Raw genomic sequence first — 24,000 nt, 5'->3', positions numbered from 1 at the left:
CAAAAAAGATTCGAAAAAAACCTCAACAACCAAAAATTCTAATAAAAAGAACAACAGAAGTCTTTTCTTTTTGACACAGTCTTATGACTGTAAAGGCAGTTTCATGATTTGTTGTGGTCTGCCTCCTTATTTTTTAAATGCTTGTGGCTGAGGATACTGGAAATATGCACACGCTTCCCGGGGAGAAGCGCTGCAAGGGCCGGGGCAGTCGTCATGCAGTTACTCCAGAACTGAAGACAGAAAACCAGTTTCTATCCAGTGGGCATGCTATTCCCAATGGTGTGCTGGCAGTAAACGACAAAATAGCCTGATCCAAAGGGAAAGAGTGATGAGGAACCAAAAGGCATGTGTTGAGGGAGGTCAGAACCAGAAGCCGGGGGTCGGGATCAAAGCAAAAGGGAGCAGGAGACAGCTCAGAAGCAGAAATAGCCAGTGATAGAATTGCTCCCTTTAGAAACCTGTGAAGAAAAGCAGCAGTCCTGAGTCCCTCTGTAGTGCAATGAAACCCACTGCTGTGAAAACCACTGCTAAAAGGTCAGCCCCCCAGATTCCACGCTGGGGAATGCCCCACCGCTGCAACCACGGGCAACTCGGATGGCTGAGATCTTTGCTGAGTTCTGAAGTTTCCAGTCTTCCTGTTGGCCCTGCAGCTGTGGACTGGCATTCCTTCCCCTGCTCCTCCCCTCAGTTTGCCATGTTTAAAAAACATACAAAATAGAACTCAGAAAAAAACAAGGAATCTCCCCCCAAAGTGAAAAAAGTCAGAATTAAGGTGCTTCAAAATCAAGTCTTTGTACACCTTCATTATGGCAGTTTCTAATGACACTATTCCCCATTTCTTCTGCAGCCTCCCTCATGTGATAATGGAACAAGTAACAGCCACTACATGGATGGTTATTCTATACTTTTTCTCAGATCAATGTATTAAATACAGGATAAGTACTTATTCCTGGTCTTTGAGTTCAGTCCTAATGTTAGAACTGCCATAATGTTTCACAAATAAGTATGATTTTCCTGAAGAAGTTGCCTTTCCATTTCTTACAGCTGGTGCTGGGATTGGCAGTAGAAAGCTGTGAGAAAGTTAATTAAAAGTGTTTGATCATCGTCACATGAAGTACTCTGTGGCAGAAACAGAGGTAAGGGCCAGTTCAATATTGGAGTTTTTTTTCAGCTTCTTCTAGTACTAATATTGTCCTTTCTCTTCTTGAAAGCCTCTGTTTTATTCACTGACACCTCTCAGCTTCTGTAAAAATATATCAAGTGTTCCCACAAGCAGACTCGGGCAATAAATCAGGTGGCCAAAGCTCTGTAGGTGCAGGGCTAGCTCCTGCTCTTTGGATTTCTTTTTGCAGGTTATGTTGGCACCGTGACTCCTGGCTCCGAGCCCGGCTGTGAGGAGAGACGTGTGCCTCCCACCCTCCCACCTCCCCCTCCCAGAAGGACGTCATCCAGGCAACCCCGTAAGGTCCAAGCATCTGGCCATATGGAAGAACAGCAATGGAGTGGATGGAGGTAGTCCAGCCAGAGCTGGGCCAACAGTTGGATCTTGCCCTCATCAGTACGCGACATTTGTGCACTTAAATAGGTATCGCAATTACCGTGTAATTAAAGAACGCCATAACATCTACAAGTACATTGAATTGATATAACTTAGCCAGCTTTAACCCCCGCAATTTTTAACTTCTATGTGCTTGACTTGCAGTCTTAGCATTCCTGAAGTGTAGTTTTCTGGATGTAAGTCTTTACATATCTGACAATATGTTTCATGCTTCATTTGCCAGAAATGTTATGAGTTTTGAGTCAACACATTAGGAGCATGTCTCTGTTTTTAGTGGCAAAAGGCCAACTTTTAATTTCACTTACTTGCCACTGGCTAAACTGTGTCATTTCCTAAACATTTCTTAATTTTTAAAATAAATGTCTAACCAGTATTGCAATATATTAAAGCATACTGTTCAAATGACTGTAAGGGAGAATAGAAATATGTAGGTAAAGCATTATGCATGGGAGAACTAGAGGTTTCTACTTCATTTTTATTTTGGCAGTGAAAACTTTTGTATGTATTCCTCTGTGTTTCCATTTAAATGTTATTTTGGGTTTGGCCTTGCGTTGCTCTGAGCAGGATTCTGTTTATTGTAGTTTTGTATTCATGATAGAACTTTATTCATGATAGTTTTGTATTCAAAACATATTCATGTCACAGAATAAACCAGCAGTGCACACTGCAAGGCAGTTTGGGTGTTTTTTGAAGTACAGGTAATACGGATTAACCAGATTTGGCTCTGCTTAATAAAACATTTGGCTAAGGACAGCCTATAATGTTAAGAAATCAGATGATTTTACTTTTTCCTCAAAACAGTGGATTAAAAAGATTGCAGCACTGTCCTTCAGCAGTGGCTATCATCTACATTCCCTATGTGTATTACAGATGTTGGCTCTTAGAGTACCTCTTTATTTTTTAGGTGAAAAACACCTCTAACATATTATGGGGTTTTTTTGCATAATTCTCTGCAATACTGAGAGTTTATTGACACCAGCGTGTGTTTGCTCAGAACAGTACAGTCTCTGGTTGACAGATCTGGCTACAGGGAAGTTAACCTACCTAGAAGAACTGGGGACAGTTGTGATAAGAATAATAAGAATTAATTGTAATCTTCAACCAGATTGCAAATGTCGTCTGTAACCAGAATTTCTTCAGAATAGCAAGGAAAATATTATTGCTGAACTCAAATCTGATTTACAGCGAGTCATGGGACAGTTTTAGTGTTCACCAGTATTTAGTATTTAGCATTCACAGAATGTTACAGCTTCAGGAAATGTACTTTTCCTTCTTCATGACTGAAGGGCTGGTTCACTGCTGTCTTCGATTGCTCAGGTATTGCCATCATCACCTGAACAGACTTCACGCTTGAAGTCACTCCCAACAAAAAACAGGGCTGTCTGACCTTCCCCAGGCTGACTTTTTAATTAATTTTAAGACTTTGAGATTAAATTGAGTATTCAATTTCTTTTAAAATCTTATATCATCACAAAAGCTTTATGAAAGACCCATTTCTGCTGTAAAAAAACAACAACGCCGCCACCACTCCACAGTTAAGGAATACAGAGACATTGGAAATAACAGGAGCAATTGTCTTTTTGTTTTCAGCATGGCAGGTAGCTCAAAGCTACCGAGCATTAAGGCATCAATAAAAGTGTCCAAGACGGCAAATAATCATCATAAGTGATGTCAGCAATTCTTCATGACCTTCCAATTTTATAGCCTTTTATTTGAAATACATTAATAAAAGGACCCATAAATCAAGTCCTGGAATGTAGTTAACAGGCTCCTGTATTGAAAAGTCCATTCTGTATTTCCATTGAAATTTCCACTTCATCTGTTCAAATACCTATTGCATTAATTCAGACATAGACCTAATGTTTCCATGCTATGGGAGAGAGACAATTTACTTTAAATATCCATTACAAGTATTTTTAGATTCTGTTTAAAGCCCCAAGGAAATGTATATGATATTCACTTGAACACCAAATTAAGTCATTAAGATAAGCACAATTTTGTTAGTGTTAAATCAATTTCTAGTAAAAGGCTGCTTTTTTATGCTGGTAATTTATTAAAGAAAGATTTGACTGTTATAGCTCCCAGCAAATCCTTACTAGTGTGTCTGTAATCTTACTATGCTGAAAGTATTATAGATAATAAAAAAAAAAGATGCTTAGGCATCATTTTTAGAGAATGTACTGTACCTTAAGGCATTGTGGAATCTTCTTCCTCAAGATATCATTTTTCACTCTAGGGAACTTCCAAAACAGTGCATGAAGTGGGGTCTCTCTTTCCTTTTGCCAGTGCTCTGTTGTCATGGTATAATGTGAACTTTCCACTCAGAGGAAAACGGGGCGACAGAGAGATGAACCAGGGAAAGGATTCCATTAAAAGGGTGTTTATTTTAGGAACTGTGTCACAATTCATTCCATTAACTTCAACAATACCAATTCTGTAGCAGTTCACACTGAATACTGAGTGAATTTCCTTCTGAAAAAGGCACCAGATATGATTTTTTACTTAAATTTTACAGTCCATGTTCTCAATGGCTATAAACCGGTGGCGCTCCATTTGCATGAACCTGTGGTTCCAGTGCATGATAAACCAACCTAAGTCTGAATTGTCTTGGTCCAAGCTTCATCCCCACTCCTGTCCTTGTCCCAGTCACCCTTTGCCATAGCAGCGTGGCTGAGAAGTGGCAGAGAGAGTTGCCACAGGTAGATGACTCTCTGAAATCAACTCCCCCCCCCAAATATTTGAGTGGGGGTAGTGCTCCCTGAACTACTCCTTTGTGTGGGCATTTGGGCAGGTCAGTGTGGCCTAAGGCAGAGTGAAATGAATCCCAGCTTAGCAGGGGCCGTCTGGTTTTCAATCTGCTGGAGCCACCGTGGGACTGCACCTTTGACACGTGTCACCAAAACTCACTGTCTGACAAGCCTAAATTGTGCTGGGTTTAGGGAAATGAACGTTGCCACCATAAGAAGGGGGTAGTTTTCCAGATAAGAGATTTTCAAATAACATATGATTTGTCTATAAACACTGTGGTAGCTTGAGACACAGGGCAGATAGATGCAGCAGATCCTTTCAATGACATTTCATTCGATAACAGAAAACCATAACTCCAGCTTCAATATTCCCTGACAAAAGTTTTTTTAAAAAAACACCACCCAACAAACCTCCCAAAAACCATATCACAGGCTTCTTTGCTGCACAGATGTGCAACAGACATGTGGGTTAGTTGCTGAGGCTGCAGTTATGGTCTGCTTTGTAGTAAGATCACGAGGAACATGATATGTGGCTGTATCTATCCTGGCGGCCCAACACGAGCAGATCTGGGAAGGAAAATGGTGGGTGTCAAGGCCCTGACTTCCAAACTATCTGTCTTTGGAGGGGCAGAGAGGCTGGTTTAGATGGGCTGTATTCTGGCTGTGTAGAATAAATGCCAGCTAGTGCTCTTGCCTGATGTGGTGGAGCGGATGACCCTTTCTGGAAAGACAGAGCCCATCAAGGAAACCGGAGCAAGTCATAGTGTATCTTAATTATTACTCCTTCACTTTGAGCTACGAGGCAGAGTTTAGCTTTGATACCTGTAATTGCTTTTGTTAATGATGTTTTTTCTTCGTGGCCAAATGTTATATGAAACCTTATATATCCTCTGGTTTATTTCAGGCATTTTGCCTGAGTAACGACTTTAGGATCAGGCTTATAGATTCTAAATTCTTAAGATCCTTTGGGAGACATAAATCATGGCTGCATATAGCTTGGCTGATTTAAGTGAAAGAAAATACATGTAAGAATGTGTACTTGTTAGAAAAATATGTTTAAAGATATATTGAAAAATCAAGTCCTGTTGCACTGATGTCATCTACAAAGGTGGGGCGCTGCCTGTGAGGTACTTCAATGTTTTGTGGGTTCCTATAAAACTTGGCCCAAGAGCAAAGGCATTTCAGTTTAACAAGCTAATAAATAGTTTTGAATAACCCACCTTGTGTCTCATAACATTTGGAATTAAAACATAAAGTAAAGCCAAGGATGATAGAAAATAAAGAAACGCAAGGCTGCCCTCTGCCTCTTACACTGGAAGGGATATAGGCAATAGTGATGGAAATGGTCACTTTTTGATGGATGTGATCCATTGGCTTTCCTGTTTTTTACCATCTGCCTCAGTAAATGGGGTAGCAAATTGTTTTACATAAAATTAAAAAGATATTCTGACACAAATTAAAGACTTATTAAACAAAAAAGTGCGGTGCAGAACCTTTTTCAGGGAATTACAAGATCTACAGAGATGTGCAAAGACATTCAAATGTTGCAAGATGAAATCACATTCTTGAGAGAAATCTGTCTTAAGATGTAGCCCATGATTGACAGAGTTGATTTGCATTTAACATTTTGGGTGGGGCTGGTCTTTTTCTCAGATTTTTTTTTAATGCTCTTTTGGGATTGCAAGGAAGTCAGCTTGGTGTCAGCATTACAGCATCCCCAACTGCCACAAAACCAGTCAACACTGTTTGTGATCCAACCAGATGTTTCTAAAGTAGGAGACAGAGGAGGAGAAAGGCCATATCCATATAGGATGAAGACATTTTAGTGGACACTCTGCATTTTACTTCTGACAGTGGGTATTATATTCAATGGAGTGATTTAGCTACAGAACAAAAATAAGTGAAGGGACAATTATCTCCAAAATTTTTATTTTCTTATTTATTTTGTGATTGATAAGCCAGTGTTTAAGCTTTGGCTTTTAACCTGTATTTGAGAGACAAAGTTTCTTTGTGGCTGGTGTCTAGGGCAGGAGGAATAAAAGAAGTAGACGACGAGAACAGAATTCAATGGTAGACCAAATTATGCTTTAATTGCTTTGATCTTTAATGACTTGTTTCAGCTTTTGATGGGAACCCTTAGGCCTTTGCATGTGGAATACCAGAAATAAATTTAAAAGAGTCAATTTTAAATATTAATTTTATACATGAAGTATCATGCCATGGATAACATCTGCTTTTTAGCTTCAAAAGGCACAGGACTAAATCCACACATAGAATTTCAACCAGCTCTTGTTGTAGTTCATATAAGAGTACACGAGCACTATGTGACCGCTGCGGGGCCATTATGCAGGTTGAACCTACAAATCTTTAGGTGTCTGCCATCTTTAGTAATACCTGAGTTTCCCAATTTAAGGTAGGAATTAAGCATGTAGCAAATGAGAATCACATGGCTAACATTTGGAAAATAATTACAATAAGTATGTTGATGGAAATCATCCAAGAAAAGCTTTGGCAAAATGAGCTCTGAAGTACATTTCATCTGTGTTTACATTTTTAACACTAAAATACAAAGTTTATATTGTTCCCCTTGGGTCCTCATGGGAAACGAGGGATATTTCTCTTCTATGTTTCCAAAAAAACAAAAATAAGATTGGAAATAAATGTTAAACCGCTAGCTTAAGGGCATATTTTCATCTTTCTTGGAGCAATAATTTTTAATAGCATTAATAACAGGCATACATACTGGGAGAATAAATCCACCTGGGCTTGTGTGTCACAGGTAGGTGAGCTGAGCTCATACACGTATGTCTTTGTCTCTGTGGAACTGATCCAAGCACCCTCTGTGTCTGATATGTACAAGGACCTCAGTCACAGTCTTTCCTTTCACTGTGCTGGTTAGTACCTGCATAAATAATTAAGAATTTCTGTTACTTAACTATAAAGTACTTCAGAAATACGTAATAGCTTATTATTAACCTTTGCAGATTAATTTTCACAGTGAAAAACATGGAAAAAAAGTACTTGCCAAAGCCTGCCTGCGTTAATAGGTGTCATTATTTGTATTTATTTCTCTATTAGAGAAGCATGTACAACTTTCAAACAAGGATAAGGGCCTGATTGTAGCCCCAGACATTTCCCCTGGAGAGACCTCTGGGCCTTCCTTGTGTCCCAGCCGCCCACTAGTACCTTCCAGTGACTCAGGCTGTGCAAGCACCACCCAGTCAGCTTCCCTTCTGCTGTCCAAATAAATATCAATAAAGTTAAGGGAACAATGGGCAACTTCAGCTGGTGAAATAAGGTAAGACAGCTCTTTAGCCAGGATAAACTGAGATGGACCATAAACATGACTTGAAGGTCTGTTTAGCTGATGAGTTTAGAACAGTCGATTTTTTGACTGATGTCTTGCTCAGTAAAGAGCACCACAGTCGAGCAGCAGGGATTTAAATGGAATAGATGGTTGCCTGACTGGAGTTTTCTTACGAATAATGCATGTAAAAGACAGCAGATGGTGGCTACTGAGGCTGGCAAGGCTGGCTTAGCCAAGGCAGAGGTCAGACATGGGGTAAGGTGGTGCAGGTAGGCAATGGTGTCCACCACAGGGGTCAGTTGACTCATCAACACAAAGTGGAGGGAGAGGAGACTGAAGAACTAGAAAGAGGATCCAAGAGGTGGCATTTTAAGATTATGGTAGCTGAGGTTATGACTTTCTGTGTCAATTAACCACCTGACACAGATTAAATAGACTTTCTTTTGTAACCTAGGCACGTATAATTTACACCTACGGCGAGTAAAACAACTAACATGCGTCCAGACATGGCTTTTAATTACATGTGCTACTAAAGCCGCTGTGATTTAAAACATCAGAAGGAGCTGCACTGAGGTTAGTAAGCACAGACCACGAGGCAACAGCATAGATGACATCATTCAAATAAATTAGAAGAAAAATAAACAGAAGTAACTTCATTTGGTGAACATAGTAGCAGCATTAGTTCTTACAGCAAGTGCACCCTGGCTCTGTTACTATGCAGTTAACATTCAGGTAAATTAAATAATGCCTGCCCAGCTGCCAATAGTCCATCCTTGAACATTTCACTACAATCATTGAGATAAAATTAGCAAAACAGTTATAGGAGAGTCTTCATGAAAGAGACACGATTTTATTCCACAAAAGTAACCATCTTCCAAGGAACACTTAACTTCTGAATACAAATAAAAAAAATCTCTCAAAAGTCTCCCCCTAACTCCAATTCTGTAAATCTTGCCATGGCAGATCAGACACGCACTGAAGCACAAAACGTTCAGAAAAGGGTCTGGAAAGTTCTCTCGTAAATCCTAGAATCAAATGCAATCTCAATGGCTTAAGGCTGTCAGCACATGCAAACTTCCTCCAGTGCCAGCAGTGGGAAAACTGTATCACATGTAAATGAAACATACGATTTTCGAACTGATAGCAGCTGATTAGACTCTTAGCCCTCAAGCTTAGCTTGGGTTCAGCTCTGCATGTATTCAAAGTACCAAACTGTCAATTAAAAATCTGCTCCCAACTTTCATGGCTCAGCATTCTGGAGAGAAAGGTCAGTCAGCGTGCTCCCCCACTTCCAAAGTCCCCCAGTATGAATCCCTTCATTTTACAGGGTCTCTGGGCCATGAAGTGACCACCTGGACTGCCAACTCTGCACATGGAAAGGGAAAGGAACTAACTCCTCCAAGAAAACAGGATTTTTACTAAGATAAAGGAAATTTCATCTTTCTTGTTTTTAGACAGAAGAATTCACTGCAAAGGCCTGTTCATAGCAGAGGTTCCCATAAAGGTGGGTCTACATCACTGGTAGAAACCAGCATACAGATTTCTGTCTTTAATCTAGCTTTCTGGATACTTTGTGAAAAGTTTTGGCAAAGCTTAGTAATAATAAGTAATAGGCTACCCACATGGCCTATAACCACATTTCTAGTTGGCTTGTGAGTGTATCCTGCAAGCATCTGGAATTTCTGGGACTTCACTGTACCAACAGCCTCACTAAACAGTAAATCCAGCCGCACCAAGAACTGTGCTGAACTCTTCTCATTGATTTTCCAACTCAAAGACTATTTCTAAAGGACATCCAAAAGACCGTTTAAAATCATTTTATTCAACTTTGTGGTCCAACAGGCCTCATATTTTCCTCGGTCATGTTGTGTGCTTACCTCGTGAAGTAGCTAACATGTTCCCTCAGAGCTGTCATGTCTGTTTTTTCTCAAAGTTTTTAAAGTTTTCCCTTTTGTTGCAACTAATCCGGAACGTTTGGCCACTGCTAGAAACTCATCTTGGAGGATGTGGTGTACTGTATGTTTGTTGTTTTGTTTTTTTAAATTTAAGATTATATCAGTGCTGTTGATAAATATCAGCATGAGAGACACACATGAAATTAGCTCTCTCTACTTTCGTCATCCTCTGGGACAATAAGAAGACAGCAAGGTCATATCCCTCAAATAATTCACAGCTTTTGGGCACTTTCTGAAGTGATCTATTACTCAGTAAATTGATTTTCTTCCACTATTGATTTTGAGCAACTGACATTTTGTGGAATCTTTCCCATATTTCAGACAAGGAGCTTCATTTCATCTTTACACTGTGAGCATGCCATAAGAATCTCTGTGACAGCAAAACCAGATAGACTCACGCTATGTGCGATAAATGCTATGTTTAAAAGCCCTTTGAAACAGATTTCTGTCATAAACAAACTGCTCCCACTGGGCTAAATTTTACATGCACATATATAATGTTACTGAAAGAAAAAGAAAAACCCCACAAACTCACTTACTGACTGACGGGTACACTTTTTATTTACTCTGTGTGCAGTTTATAGGAAAGCCAACAGGAATGAAAATGTGTTTTTAAGTTGCCAATTGATTATATGATTTTGTGCTTAAAAGTGAATCACAATCTCCCTTATAAATTAAAAGCATCACAGATAATTTATCTAATACACTTGCCAAACTTTTTCTTTCTGTCAGTTTAGATATAGCATTAAAAATCAACTTGAAATAATAGAATGGTTTATGAAACGCAGCTACTGTCTGTTCTACATTTTTATTTTTTAAGTAAACTTGTGCCAAAAGGAAAGCTCACATAGAGCCAGAAACTCTGTATGAAATCATTTACTACCCCCCAAAAATGCACTGAAGAGAAATTAAGTTCTGAACTTTCACTAATCTCTAGTAGGGCTCCCTACGAGAAGAAGTTTATTGTTCACGGGCCAACACTAAAAATGTGATTAATTTCGATTTGTGAAATATGCTTTGATCATAATTATTACATATTTGAATGAATCATGAAAAAAACCCACCCTTGCTTGAGTTGGGATTGCAGGTAGACTCCTCTACAACGAGGTGTAGGTGCAGTGGTTGGAGGGAAGAGAGAGGCTGTAGGTAACTCGCAAAACAGGATGGCGTGACTTTGCATGCACTAACGCTGATTGCAATAAATCTTTTCTACTTCACATCAGACATTCCAGCGCTCTATCACTGATCAAATTCAGATCTCAAAAGGCTGAAGCCAGAAAGCCTGGTTTCAATCCACCATTGGAATGGGGGCACGGGTGGAGGGAGGGAAAAATGAGCTAAACTGAAGATGGTGAGATCAGCTTTTAAAGTGCAACGTAGTGTATTTTAATTGTGGTTTAAAATATATTAATGTATAAATTCAGGATGTCAACTGTCACACTCAGAGAGACAACAGGAGTTTATTCCAGTCCTGGTTAGTGAAAGTGAAACTCTAGCTCAGTAACATAATGGAAAAATAGGGGTTGGGAATGAAATTATATTAAAAAAAAAAGAAAGAGGTGATTGATTCAAACTATATTCTGAGAAAACTCAGAAAATACCAAACAAATCCAGCCTTCAGACTGTTCCTCTCAGAGGCCAAAGAAAGCAGAGGCTGTAAAACTGTAGTGAAGCTCCAGCAAATTTCAGTTGCTTCAGCTCTGGGATGTTGGCAGAGCAGAGATGCCGAGCGCGGGGGGGCATAGCTTTGTCCATAGGGGACTCAGAGAGAGGGCTGAATTATCCCACTGTCTTGGGACCCATGCTAGGGTAGTGATTGTCCAAGATAAATAATCAATTTTAATAAGACATAAACTATTTAAACACTATTACACTAACCATTACATGTCTGACTTTAACAGTCAGGTGCTTCAAGGAGATCACGAAGGCTAAACTACAAAACTAACGTAAATTATGGTTGTCCAAAATAGCACACCTTTGAACTATTACACTAACCATTACATGTCTGACTTTAACAGTCAGGTGCTTCAAGGAGATCACGAAGGCTAAACTACAAAACTAACGTAAATTATGGTTGTCCAAAATAGCACACCTTTGATGATTCCAGTGTTATTAGAGTTGGGGCTAACATTCAGATCCTAAATCAGGTGGGAACTGAAAGAGCTGACGAAGGTTTAACCAACACCTCCTACCTGTGTGTTAACCTCCATTACCTGACTCAAAGGACAGGGACCTAAAAAAACCCCAAAGATCTCCAAAAGCCTCTACCACCCCCGAGGCCAAAGAAAGCAGAGGCTGTAAAACTGTAGTGAAGCTCCAGCAAATTTCAGTTGCTTCAGCTCTGGGATGTTGGCAGAGCAGAGATGCCGAGCGCGGGGGGGCATAGCTTTGTCCATAGGGGACTCAGAGAGAGGGCTGAATTATCCCACTGTCTTGGGACCCATGCTAGGGTAGTGATTGTCCAAGATAAATAATCAATTTTAATAAGACATAAACTATTTAAACACTATTACACTAACCATTACATGTCTGACTTCAACAGTCAGGTGCTTCAAGGAGATCATGAAGGCTAGACTACAAAACTAATGTAAATTATGGTTGTCCAAAATAGCACACCTTTGATGATTCCAGTGTTATTAGAGTTGGGGCTAACATTCAGATCCTAAATCAGGTGGGAACTGAAAGAGCTGACGAAGGTTTAACCAACACCTCCTACCTGTGTGTTAACCTCCATTACCTGACTCAAAGGACAGGGACCTAAAAAAACCCCAAAGATCTCCAAAAGCCTCTACCACCCCCAGAAAACTTTGCTCTGAGACCAACAAGACCATGACCAGCAGAGCCCTATGAGCACGCAATAACTACTGCCCTCTTAAAACTAAAATTGTAAAAACATTAAAAAGCGATGAGATGTTGTTTAACTCATTTTGTTTGGAGATGTTTAAGTGCTTGTGAATGTAACTAATGACAGTTTTATATAGTGACAGATTAAGGCCAAGTCCTATTTAGTAGCTGCAAATGCTCCATAGTAACAGCATCCTAAATAAACGTCGTCAGAGCACCGGGTTTACTGTTGTTTACTCACCTCCTTCGAGTGCACATTTCCCCGGTTCAGCCATTGTTGTGAGGCATAAGCAAACTCCACAAGTGCTTTTTGGTCTTCTCCTCCCTGTCCTGGCTCTTGAAACTGGATGAGGGATGGTCTCCCGGGCGGCAGGCTGAAGAGTAATGGTCAGCAACAGGGCTAAGGAGAGCAAGACTCAGAGTTCAGGTTTTAACAAAAAGAGGTTTTTTTTCCATAATAAAAGGTACTAAGAGGCGAGGAGGAAGGAGGGGAAAGAAGGGAAATGAGGAAGGAAAAAAGGAATTTCTGAGGTCTGGGCTTCGCAGCCAAAGGGATGTTTGCCTCAATGGCCGGGCAGGTATTTTGCAAGACCCTGGCATTTTGCTCAACCCATTTTGGTTTAGTTTGTGAGTGAGCCATTGTCACCCTCAAAAGTCTTCCTGTTAGTAACCACAGACAAACTCAGGAGACATTTTCAAGACCCTACAGAGACACTGCAAGACAACATTTAGAAAGTATGGCAAAGAAGGCAGGGTGTAGGACAAGAGGGAAAAACAAAAGTCAGAATAAACTAAGCAGCAGTATACTGCTCATTATTTCCAAAACTACATAGAAAGAACAGTTTACAAAGACACAAATCTAATTCACTGCCACACATACAATGTTTTTAAGGGGGTTGTACAGCTGCGATGGGTACAGCTTCAAGGCCCAAGCAGAAAAGAGCCTGGTTCCACCGTTACTTAAGAAAATTACTGTGTCCAGCACACATTAAATCTTGCAAATAATACAGCAGTCCATCATAACTGGCACACGTTTCTGAGGATGGTGAGTGGAAAGAAGTTCAAAATACAACAGCTGAATGCCATTTCCACCTGAACATCATTTAGTTTTTCAGTAAAATTGCTTTTAAAAGTATATGTCTTCAATATCAAATTAAACACATCTGTTAGAAGTTTATACCCATAGTGTTGCTACCAGTTATAAGTTTTTTCACAGAGCTACAACTACAGACCTTTCAAGCACATTACTAAATCAAAGGACATTGCTCCAGAAGTAGCAAATGAGATTTGAGATGTCGAATTGTTATAAAAGGGTAATTTTATTAGCTCAGTTATACCCAATATGTAATACAGTTACATCAAAGTAATGAGCTCCATTTACATGCCCTTTCTGATTGATGTGGTTTGGCTTCCCATACATACAGTGCTATATACAGTAAGTAATTAATAAGAGTCATTTAAATTGTTGCATATTGGAAAATATTAATTACAGAATCTTTCTGTAGAAAGATGCTTAGCCTTTTCAAAAAGGTTGGATGCAAAACTGAGTGGCCATGCGCCCATTTAAGCGTGTGTCCACCCAACTAGAACACTGACTATTTTGACATAGCTCTTTTGTGTTGTAGGGCACTTCCAAATTTCATAAAATTTCAGGATTCACAAGCCTAGAGCAAAACCAATTTAAAAAAATGGTTCTGTGTCCTGCTGCTGAAAGCACTCAAGATGTTGGAAAACCATATGCAAACACTTGTTCTGAATCAAGAAGAGCAAAACAATGCAGCTGTCTTTCTGTGGGAAGTATCTTAAACACCAGAGTGAGCTAGAGAGTGAAAGCAACAACTTCTTGCACTTTTTGAAAGACCTTGATTTGAGATAAGTGAGGACTGGGACACTTTCTGAATTTGCAACCTTTTAAAAGACAAGGCAGTTGCTTTTTTCTGACAAGGACCTTGCTGGATTTAGCACCTATCTATGCTAAAATCTATACATTGGTTTTCTGTCTAAAAAGATTAAGGACATTTAGTGTTAGTTGTTAACTTAGAGCTGTTAGAACTTGAGATTTACCTGCAGGCTCAATAAAGTGGGGTCAGTGCTATTAACTCAGTGTGTTTTGGATATGAAAATGAGATTCTATTAGTGCTGAGATAATCTACATATGCATTTAGTGACATTCCATTAAAGGACTCGTGCATTGTGTGTATTACATTGCTTCAGTATCCACGTGTAGTCAGAAACTCACCTGGAAGTTTTTATTCCATTTTGCCTGAAAAGAATGGAATAAAAAAATAAAACACCAAACAAAGCCAAACCCAAACCAGAAGAGAAAAATGAGTGGGCTTCCCTAAACTTGTGGGGCTGTAGGAAAAAGTAGAAGGAAAATTTTGCAAAGGGTTTGATCCCACATCCAGATCTCTCATTCCTCTCAGTGGAAGTAAGATTAGTTGACATAGATATTTAAAAGATAAAAGACGGAACTTGATTTTTCCATTTCATTTCTAGAAAAAATAAGGGCATGGCAGTTTCACTTGGCAAATGTTACTATTCATGTCAAAATTGAGAAATAGCAGTTTCAATGCTGGTTTGTGTTTCTAATGTTCTAGTTTTTATAAGATGCCTGTGTTCTGTACAGGAAAAGTGTCTGAACTATTAAACTTTGTTATTTCATAATACAGTGTAAGTATGAATGAAGGTGCTTGAAGAGGTTATTTAACCAATGTCCACATCAGACTTGAGACAAATCTTTTTTAATTAGCTGTCAAGTTAGAATAGATATAGTTTTGATGTTTTTATAAGCAAAGGTCATTAAAAGTCTACCATGATCTCTGTGGGATTTTACTGATAAAGGGTAGGAAAAGAAGTATTGTCGTAATCCAGACAGGTTCCATGGGGATTTCAATAACATGGTATTCAAAAATATTTCATAGAGTGATTCATAATATAGCTATTTTCCATAGCTTCTAGATGAACAATAACAGAGGGGCCAGATACTCTAACAACTGTGTTGGCTCAGCTTAAGAATGACCTTTTTATCTACTTTATTATTCACTATTCAGACATTGTTAATTAATAAAAAGTTAAATCACTAAATAGTTTACACATGAGCAATGCGAAGCATGGTATAGTCTTTATAGTCTCTTCTTTAAAACCAAACAGGAGGTCACAAATGCCTTGCTGTGAAGCTGTTTGCCACTGTCAATATATTTTATGTTTAAAATATGAATAGGAAAGGATATTTGAAAACAGATCTCATTTAGGTCACAAATACTTTCAAATTTTGACATTTGAATGGACTGATCCGTAATGGTTACAATACTGATTTAACATAATCAGAAGCATAAAGCAAACTGATTGCAAGGCTCATCCTTTGGTTATGTTACAAAAATAAATTTTGGTTTAGTTTAGTTTAGTTTAGTTTAGGGTCATTCTGTTTTATGCCCCAAGGACCTTGGTAATCAAATGGAGGGAGCCCTTAAAATGAGGCAGGCTAAAACCAGGAACTATTCTGCATTCTTTGAATCTCATGGCATTCTCATGGTTATCCTCTTGAAATAAAACAACATCAGCTGAGCCAACAGAACATATGGTATCAGCTGAATCGACCTGTCAAAAATTTCAAAATGTATAAAAAAAGATAAGAAAGTCTAATCATTATCCCTAATGGAATTTAATTCAGCATTTTAACATTCATATTTAACTGGAGTAAAATACCAAGATAAAGCTTTTTGAAATACCATTACTCTTAGCATTGAAAAGTTTTTAAATGTTAATTTAATTTTAAATTTTTTAAATGTTTATAAAAATTCGCATTCAGCCGTTTATTTGTATATGTTTTTTAGCAACACAGAAATCCAAAAGAATTTTTTTCAATTGATAGAGAAAGATGCCATTAGATGAAGCTGCTATGAATTGCAACAGTACATCCAGCTGGGCTTCAGCCTTAATTATTATTGAAGCCATACCACATTCCATATCTCATTTGATCCTGCTTTTATTATCAGCCAGCCAACGCCAAAGATTTTCTAATATAAATAAATAGACGGGAGATACTATGAAGGATATCTATCATATTTACTAAAACCAGATTTCAACAGGACCTGACTTCCTAGTATTGTACACTAGTTAAAATCAGAGGACATTTGGCTGGGTGAGGCACTCGTGAGGAACAAAAAGGCCATGTTGTTAAATAGAGTTACATTCTTAGTTACTGAGAAAAAGAGTAAGTGAAATTTGATCAAGAGCCATTCTTCAAACATGCCCATGACAAGAAAATACTGTTGCTATTGTGTATCTAAGATAACCTGGATTCAGTGTTGAGTTCTACTCATTTACAGCAGTGAAAATCAATCAGCATATACACTCGAAAACAAAGGAACATCAAGGGTAAATAAGGTTAATACTGGATTCCTGATAAAAAGTAATCTTATCGGATCGTGACCTATTTTCTCTGGATGTTCCTGATTAATATCAGCTTTGTACGACATGACTCATTGCAGTATCATGTTGTGCCTGTTTAATAGCATGTTCTTGTACAAGTGCTACTGGTAACTAAAGCCAAGTCAGATTGGGGAGGTTCCCAAGATGACTAATTATTCTCTTCATGTCACAATTCGTTATCCCTTCTCTTTGCTCCTTTGCTGTGGAAGAAGCATTACTATCAAGCTCAGCATCTGAGCAGTCTGGGATGGAGCTTGGATATGTACCCTTCAGTACCCAGGTACGCTAGTATGGCTATTTCTGGAATTTCACCATGAATCAGATCAGTGTGAAAATACACACCATTTTCTGTTTGCTGCTTTTTCCTCCATCTTGGAAAAATTTTTCTTTGGTTCCAATCCATTGCAACCACCATGAAGGGCTTTGCCAACAAAACTGGGAGGGTGGACACATCAGCAATGGCAAACCTACCAGGGGCAGCAATACTCTAACCAGTATATTGCTGTAAGAACTTTTTAATCTCAAACCAAATGGAAGTCAAGACATGTCACATTTGGTTCTCCTAACAGCAGGAAGGTCCTACAGAAAGCTTGTGGCGGACCCTGTGTCTGACCCACATTTCATTTGTAAGACAGGGGTCCCTGTGCAGGGAAGCTCCACTAACTGCAGTCAGTTCCAGGAACAGACTAACCAGACTGTAATCTTTTGCCTGATTTCCAGCTCTGTTTTCCCCAAGCACACTGCCAACGGTGCCACTTAGACATAGGGTCCTTGGACCTTGGCTGAGCTCTCTCGGCCACCGGTGGGAGCCCTGTAAACCAGAAGTGCTCAGCACGTTCATCTGGCAGGGTTGCGAAGCAGCACATTGGAAAGGCAAGAGTGACAATATGAGCGTGGAATGAGCAAAAGTGGGTTAATTTGAGGATTTTATGCAAGGTAAGACACCTCTTAGACAAGCAATGTCTCTCTCTGTTTTTAAGACTCATTTAGTCCTGAAGGACTATTACAAAATATTTCCCACAAGGGACACAGTGCACTTAGTGTTTTTACGTAGGAGAAAAGTATGTTGTGAGTGTATCTGTTGATAGTAGAGCAGAGCCTGCTTATCATACCAACTTCTGCATTCGCTTTGACTTCAATCTAACTATAGGCACGAGCAAGGAAACATTAATTGACATTTGGCAAACCAAGGAGGAATAATAGACGAGAAAACCCCAAAAGCTTGCATGTAGAATTACAGACCACAGGAATGGAAGAAGACCCTCGCCCGGCAGCATGACAATGGATATAATCATAATGCATGCTTCATGGAGAAAATAAATTACTCAAACGAGTGACTTCCTTTTGCCTTATGGTGTATTTTTTGCATCCTTCCCACCATAGACAGTCAGTATATTAGGAATCCATTTTGGCAAAAGTTATTTCCTATTCTGCCATCACAACTGATAAAGTCTGGACAAGCCCATTTCACTTAACACAAGCCATCCCTCTAACTAGTCACTCTGAAATGTCCTTATTAACAACCTCCTGGGGTAAGAGCAAACTGGTGGCTGAAGAGAATCAGGGACTCCATCACATCAGGGAAGCACAAAAAGAAACAGCTGCTTTTTCTGCTTATTAATGGTAAAGAAGATAATGTCATATCAAAATTTATTAAAAATAGATGGCATCAGTTTAAAAAAAAAGCCTGGAGATTTTCCAGAGACCCTTTTAGCTAATCTTTCAGTGCACTGAGTGGTTTACAGCTAAGTGAGCTAAGTTCTTCAACTAATTGGCAACTAGGTAAAGTAACTTCCTTTTCCTTTCTGGACAAAGAGTGAAACAACTTTGGTAAGTCTGCAAATGTTCAGTGAAACACACATTATATCTGACTTCAGATGTTCAACTTAGAGCTTTTTTTTTTAAGTCAAGAATATCCAGACGTCTGTATCTGCTAAAATGAGACACCAGCATGCTATAGGTATAATTTTAATTGCCACAACATGGTATTAGCAGTTTCTTCACCCTTCTGTTAGGTGTGATTGTGATCAGCTCTCTTAGCATCTAAGAGCAGCCTCTCCCTTTTGATTTAGTCCCAGACTACTAATGAAACCTGAAAGCAAAACGTGTGAAATACTACCGCTGGAAAATGGGTATCAAAGCCCTTAAAGTTTTAGTGATATTGGTCTGTAGTTTGAAGTTTCTCATCCCTTCCGTCTAAGAACTGTATTTCTCTAATCAGTCAAGTTCCCTTTTTACTTTAATCAAAGGCAGGAAAAAGCGGTCCTACTTGATTGTAAAGGATAGGTGATTGCAAAGGACTAGAAATAAAAACCAAGTTCCTTTATTTGTTCATTTTCATCACAGTATTGTCTGTTTCTGCAGCCGGTAAACACTGATGTTCAACACAGAAGTCAGTCTATGTTATATTTATATAGGCATATTTGTCATACTTGGGTAGAACTTCAGATTCTTTTTCCAAGAATAAATTGTTTATTTGAAAAAGTACGTGTCAGGCAAGGACAATGAACTCCCATCAAAATTCTGCTAAGGAAACACTATATTCAATATTATCATTATTATCATCAGCAGCTTTTTTTGCCTTCATGACAAACCAGATTGGGAAATTTACACAAATTAAGAGCTTGCCAGTGATAAAACTGTTGGAGTTACAGTGACTTCTACCAAATGTGCCTCTTTTTATGTAAAGACACAAGAAATGCACCTCAAATCCAACCTCCCAAAACGTGGGCAGAACCCTTAACAATCTATATCACATACATTAATATGAAACAAAAAATGATTACCACTTTACACACTACACATTTACAAGTCATAGATTTAGGAATCTAAGGATACTGACAAATCCATAACAGGACTGAGGTTCTTTTAATGAAAATGCTCAATCCTTATAATTTACTATATTTTTGCAATTATAGGTAGTATTAGTGCAAATCATCGTGGTTTGATGTGGCTTGAAACGAGTACACAAACCACAGTGTGCATCTAAAGAAAGTACTTCACAGCGTTAAAAAAGAAAAAAGAAAAAAAGAAAAAAAGAAAAAAAGAAAAAAAGAAAAAAAGAAAAAAAGAAAAAAAGAAGAAGAAACACCACAGACAGATTAATTCATGGAAGTTGTGATTCTGCCCCTCTGCTCCGCTCTGGGGAGACCCCACCTGGAGCACTGCACCCAGCTCTGGAGTCCTCAGCATAGGGAGGATAGCGACCTGTTGGAAGGGGTCCAAAGGAGGACCACGAAGATGAGAAGAGAGCTGGACAACCTCTCTTACGAAGACAGGCTGAGAGAGTTGGGATTGTTCAGCCTGGAGAAGAGAAGGCTCCGGGGAGACCTTAGAGCCCTTTTCAGTACCTAAAGGGGCTCCAGGAGAGATGGGGAGGGACTCTGGATCAGGGAGGGAAGCAATAGGATGAGGAGGGATAGTTTTAAACTGGCAGAGGGGAGATTTAGATGAGATACTAGAAAGAAATTCTTTCCTGTGAGGGTGGTGAGGCACTTCCACAGGTTGCCCAGAGAAGTTGTGGATGCTTCCACTTGTGTACTTTCAAGGTCAGGCTGGATGGGGCTTGGAGCAACCTGGTCTAGTGGAAGGTGTCCCTGCCCATGGCACGGGGGTTGGAATTCGATGATCTTCAAGGTCCCTTCCAACTCAAACCATTCCATGATTCTATGATTCTGTAAGTTAGACACATAAATATTCTGGAAACATAAGAAGCAGGAGCCCAGGGAGGTGCTCCTCACATGACTGATTGCCATGCTGTCACAAGTGTATTCCCACTGTGACAGTCGGTAGGGACACTCAGTAAGTTTTGAAAAGCCTCATCATTGAGGATACTTGCTATAACCCAAATGCCAGTCCCTTGTGCACACATTAATAGGTAGCTTGGTGTGCAGGACCTGCAAACTGAATGAAGACGCTAGAGTGAGTCTCACTGAGACCTAAGTGGTGTTCAGCCAATCCTTATTAACATTCTTGAGGCAGAAAGAATAGGACATAATAATTTTCTTCTATCGGTTTATTTTCCCTCTCCTTGACCACAAAAATTATCACTCTTGTCCTTCCCAGAACTTATTTCTTCTCCAACTCTATCATCACAGCAATTCATTCTCACCACAGATACAGTAAATGTGTTTTGAGCTCGCTCTCTCTCTCTTATCACTGAAGTCCATTTTCCATTATAGAAGCAATTATGGGATCAGAAAGCACCTGAGAGAACTCCTAGTAAAGTCAATAGACCATAATTGATTGCAAAATGAGCTAGGACCAGATGAGAGGTTGCAATCTTAGAGAATGAAACCCACCACCCCTCGCCCTCCCACCTAACCTTCACATGCCTATAGTGCAATCATGAAATCTGTACCTTGGACGGCCAAGAAAGAACTGAAATTTACAAAAACCTGTAGCTAGTTCAAATGCAAATAATGGTGGATCCAGGAACCAATCTGGCTGAAGGTGATTGACAAAAGCCAGTGATTCATTTTCAGGTCATCATACATTAGCCCTGGCACAAGGGAAGGGTTAGTTTCACAACAGTAGCTGGTGTAGACCCAGCATCAACAGAACAGGCCTTGATGACCTAAGGATGCGCGTACTGGCCATTAGGTAGTCAAACAGCAGAGCCAGATGCTACCCAGTCTCAGTGAAGCTGCCATAGAATCATAGAATTGTTGAATTATAGAATTGCCTGGGTTGGAAGGGACCTTTTAGATCATCTAGTCCGACCATCAACCTGACACTGATAAAGAACACTAAACCATGTCTCTAAGCACTATGTCTATCCATCTGTTAAATACCACCAGAGATGGTGACTCAACCGCTTCCCTGGGTAGCCTGTTCCAATGCTTAATAACCCTTTTATTAAGTAGAAACTTTTCCTAATATCCAACCTGGCCCTCCCCTGGTGCATCTTGAGGACATTTCCTCTTGTCCTATCGCCTGTTACTTGGGAGAAGAGACTAACCCCCACCTTTCTACAACCTCCTTTCAGGAAGTTGTAGAGAGTGATAAGGTCTCCCCATGTCTCCTCATGTCTAGCTCACAAAGCTTTAGGTATTCAAAAAATCATCCTGAGTCAGTCAACTGAAGGGCAGAGCTCTACATACACCTTTGGCAAAAAAAGTTGCCAAATGGGGACAAATATGTTGAGCAGCATGCACCTACACAAAGACATCTAGTGGCACCATCACTAGACAGAACAAAGAATTTCCCTTTTCAACTAGGGACACAGAACTGATGTATAAATAATGTGGGTACAGTGAGGTACAAATCTCCCATCACTTGTACCGCAATGTCCTCCTACAGTCCTGCATGTCAGCAAAGTCACTGATCTCAATGAATTCCAATAATCGGTATTGCCACAAATAATTAAAAAAAAAAGTTTCCTCTTCAAATTCTAGGTGAAGTGTTCCTACCTTCAGTTTTGTTCCAAGATGCGGTGCAACAACTAGAACTGTAAAAATAAAGATAAATTACTAGGAGGAAAGTTACTTTGTAAAAGATCTGGGGTGTTCTCAGCTGAAGATGTGAGCTATTGTGACAAGGATTTCCGATAATAACATTCCCTCCCTATTTCTTGCATAAATAAAAACTATCTATTAATTTAAGTTAAAATAAGACTGTGAGTTATATTATGTAAACTTGTTCCATGACACCTTTTTGTCATCATGTATTTCAAATACACAGTTTGAAAGCAAGCTGGCATATTTGATTATTCAATAACGTCAAAATAACGCAATAAGGTTCAAGAGCCCACAGCCCACTTAGAAAGGACTCAGAAAGATCTAATTATCACCACTTTGTGCTATCAATCAATATGCCACAATGCAGCATCCTCTGCCTAAGTTGAATTGCCTGGGAAGAAAGTTCACTGCTTCTTGTGCTACTGACATAGGTCCTGAACGATGTAGGTGGTGAAAATTGCCATATGGTCAATATTAAATGAAAGTTATGCTGCTATAAATCAAATAACGTTGCTGGCTGTCATCACTGGAAATACACAGTCACTTTCCAAAAGGGCCAAAGGCTACTACTTGTTTTGTCTTTGCACTGGGCTACAGCTCAAAAACTAATTTCCCAACCCTCACACAAAAATATATATATTAAATTTTACAGCGGTAGATTCAACACTGTATCTATCTACTTATTCTACCTGTTTACACAGTCCTGTATGTTACCTCTAACAAAATATCATTCCTCTAAAATGTGCCAGTATGCCAGTCAGTGAAAGTTATTCTATAGAATAGAAAACTTTGTAATGATATGTAAAGAAAGGGAATATTTTATGAAATCAACAATTTCAACTTCAAGGCAATACAATCAATAAGAAAACCTTAGCTTCCAAATATTTCACCACAGGAACCTTAAATCTTATCAAAAAAGAGTTTTTAGAATGCGAAAATTCAAAGCGTGTAATAAATTTAGAATCTGTATAATGTATTGGCAAGAGTTCCTCCTCTCTGTGACATAAATACTGCTTTCCACTGCCATCCATAAAATGACTTCCATTTTCTGTTCCTTCCCTCCCTCACGAAAGAGAAAATTGGTATCTCTTTGTACAGAACACACAAAAATAAAGGTCAGATTTGAAAGCTCTGCAGGTCAAAACTGGATTACATTCAATATTGTCTAAAAGTCAGGTTGTGGGACTGGGGGAAGCACTTTCTGCAGTGTTTCAGCACATCAGCATCAAACAGATGGTTTTCAGAAAGCATTTCTAAATGCCCTCTCAGATCCCTGCCCAGAGCTAGAAAGTCGCTTGGCAGCAGCATAAGCAATGCTAAATTGCATCATTTTTAGGATAAAACCAACACCCTTCACTTGTGGATTTAAGTGTGTTCTCAAACCTCAGACAGGACCATTCATCTTGGGACAGCATCAGGGCACCCTGCTGGGACGTCAGTGTCAGATGACCACAGAAGACTCAAAGTGCTGTCAACAAGGCAGGGGAACTATTAGAAGACAGAGGATTTGGGGTGCATGAAAGGTTGTCAACAAAGATCTCTGTTTCCCAAACTGAGCTTGTAATCTATTTATTTGGGGGTGTTCTGTTCTCAGCGATGAAGTAGCCTAACAGGAGTGGTATGGGTCCTCCAGAAACATGTGACCAAGCACTTGAGAAGGTCTGGGTGGTCATTGTGAGAAACCTCCTATCATGGC

At 39.4% G+C, this 24,000-nt stretch overlaps 1 protein-coding gene across 4 annotated transcripts in view; it reads right to left on the bottom strand.

Annotated features, from left to right (window-relative positions):
- Positions 1 to 6,149: 6,149 nt before the first annotated feature.
- LOC106886591 (chromosome unknown open reading frame, human C8orf34) overlaps positions 6,150 to 24,000 on the bottom strand; it is a 231,210-nt gene continuing 213,359 nt past the window's right edge. For 2 of the 4 annotated variants that reach the window (XM_014939663.1, XM_014939659.1), the window contains 2 exons: positions 12,653 to 12,811; positions 6,150 to 7,207 (listed from right to left, as the gene is read on the bottom strand). In XM_014939663.1, the coding sequence (XP_014795149.1) occupies positions 7,170 to 7,207; positions 12,653 to 12,811 (197 nt within the window). In that variant the 3' untranslated portion in view covers positions 6,150 to 7,169. Of the gene's footprint in view, positions 7,208 to 12,652; positions 12,812 to 24,000 lie in introns of those variants that run through there. The other 2 variants (XM_014939661.1, XR_001411693.1) reach the window with 2 other exon arrangements.

The sequence above is a fragment of the Calidris pugnax genome, unplaced genomic scaffold, assembly GCF_001431845.1.
Source record: "Calidris pugnax isolate Ruff unplaced genomic scaffold, ASM143184v1 scaffold5, whole genome shotgun sequence".
Taxonomy (NCBI): Eukaryota; Metazoa; Chordata; class Aves; order Charadriiformes; family Scolopacidae; genus Calidris; species Calidris pugnax.
Note: the sequence above shows the minus strand (reverse complement) of the source record. Positions and strands in the feature narration are given on the sequence as shown.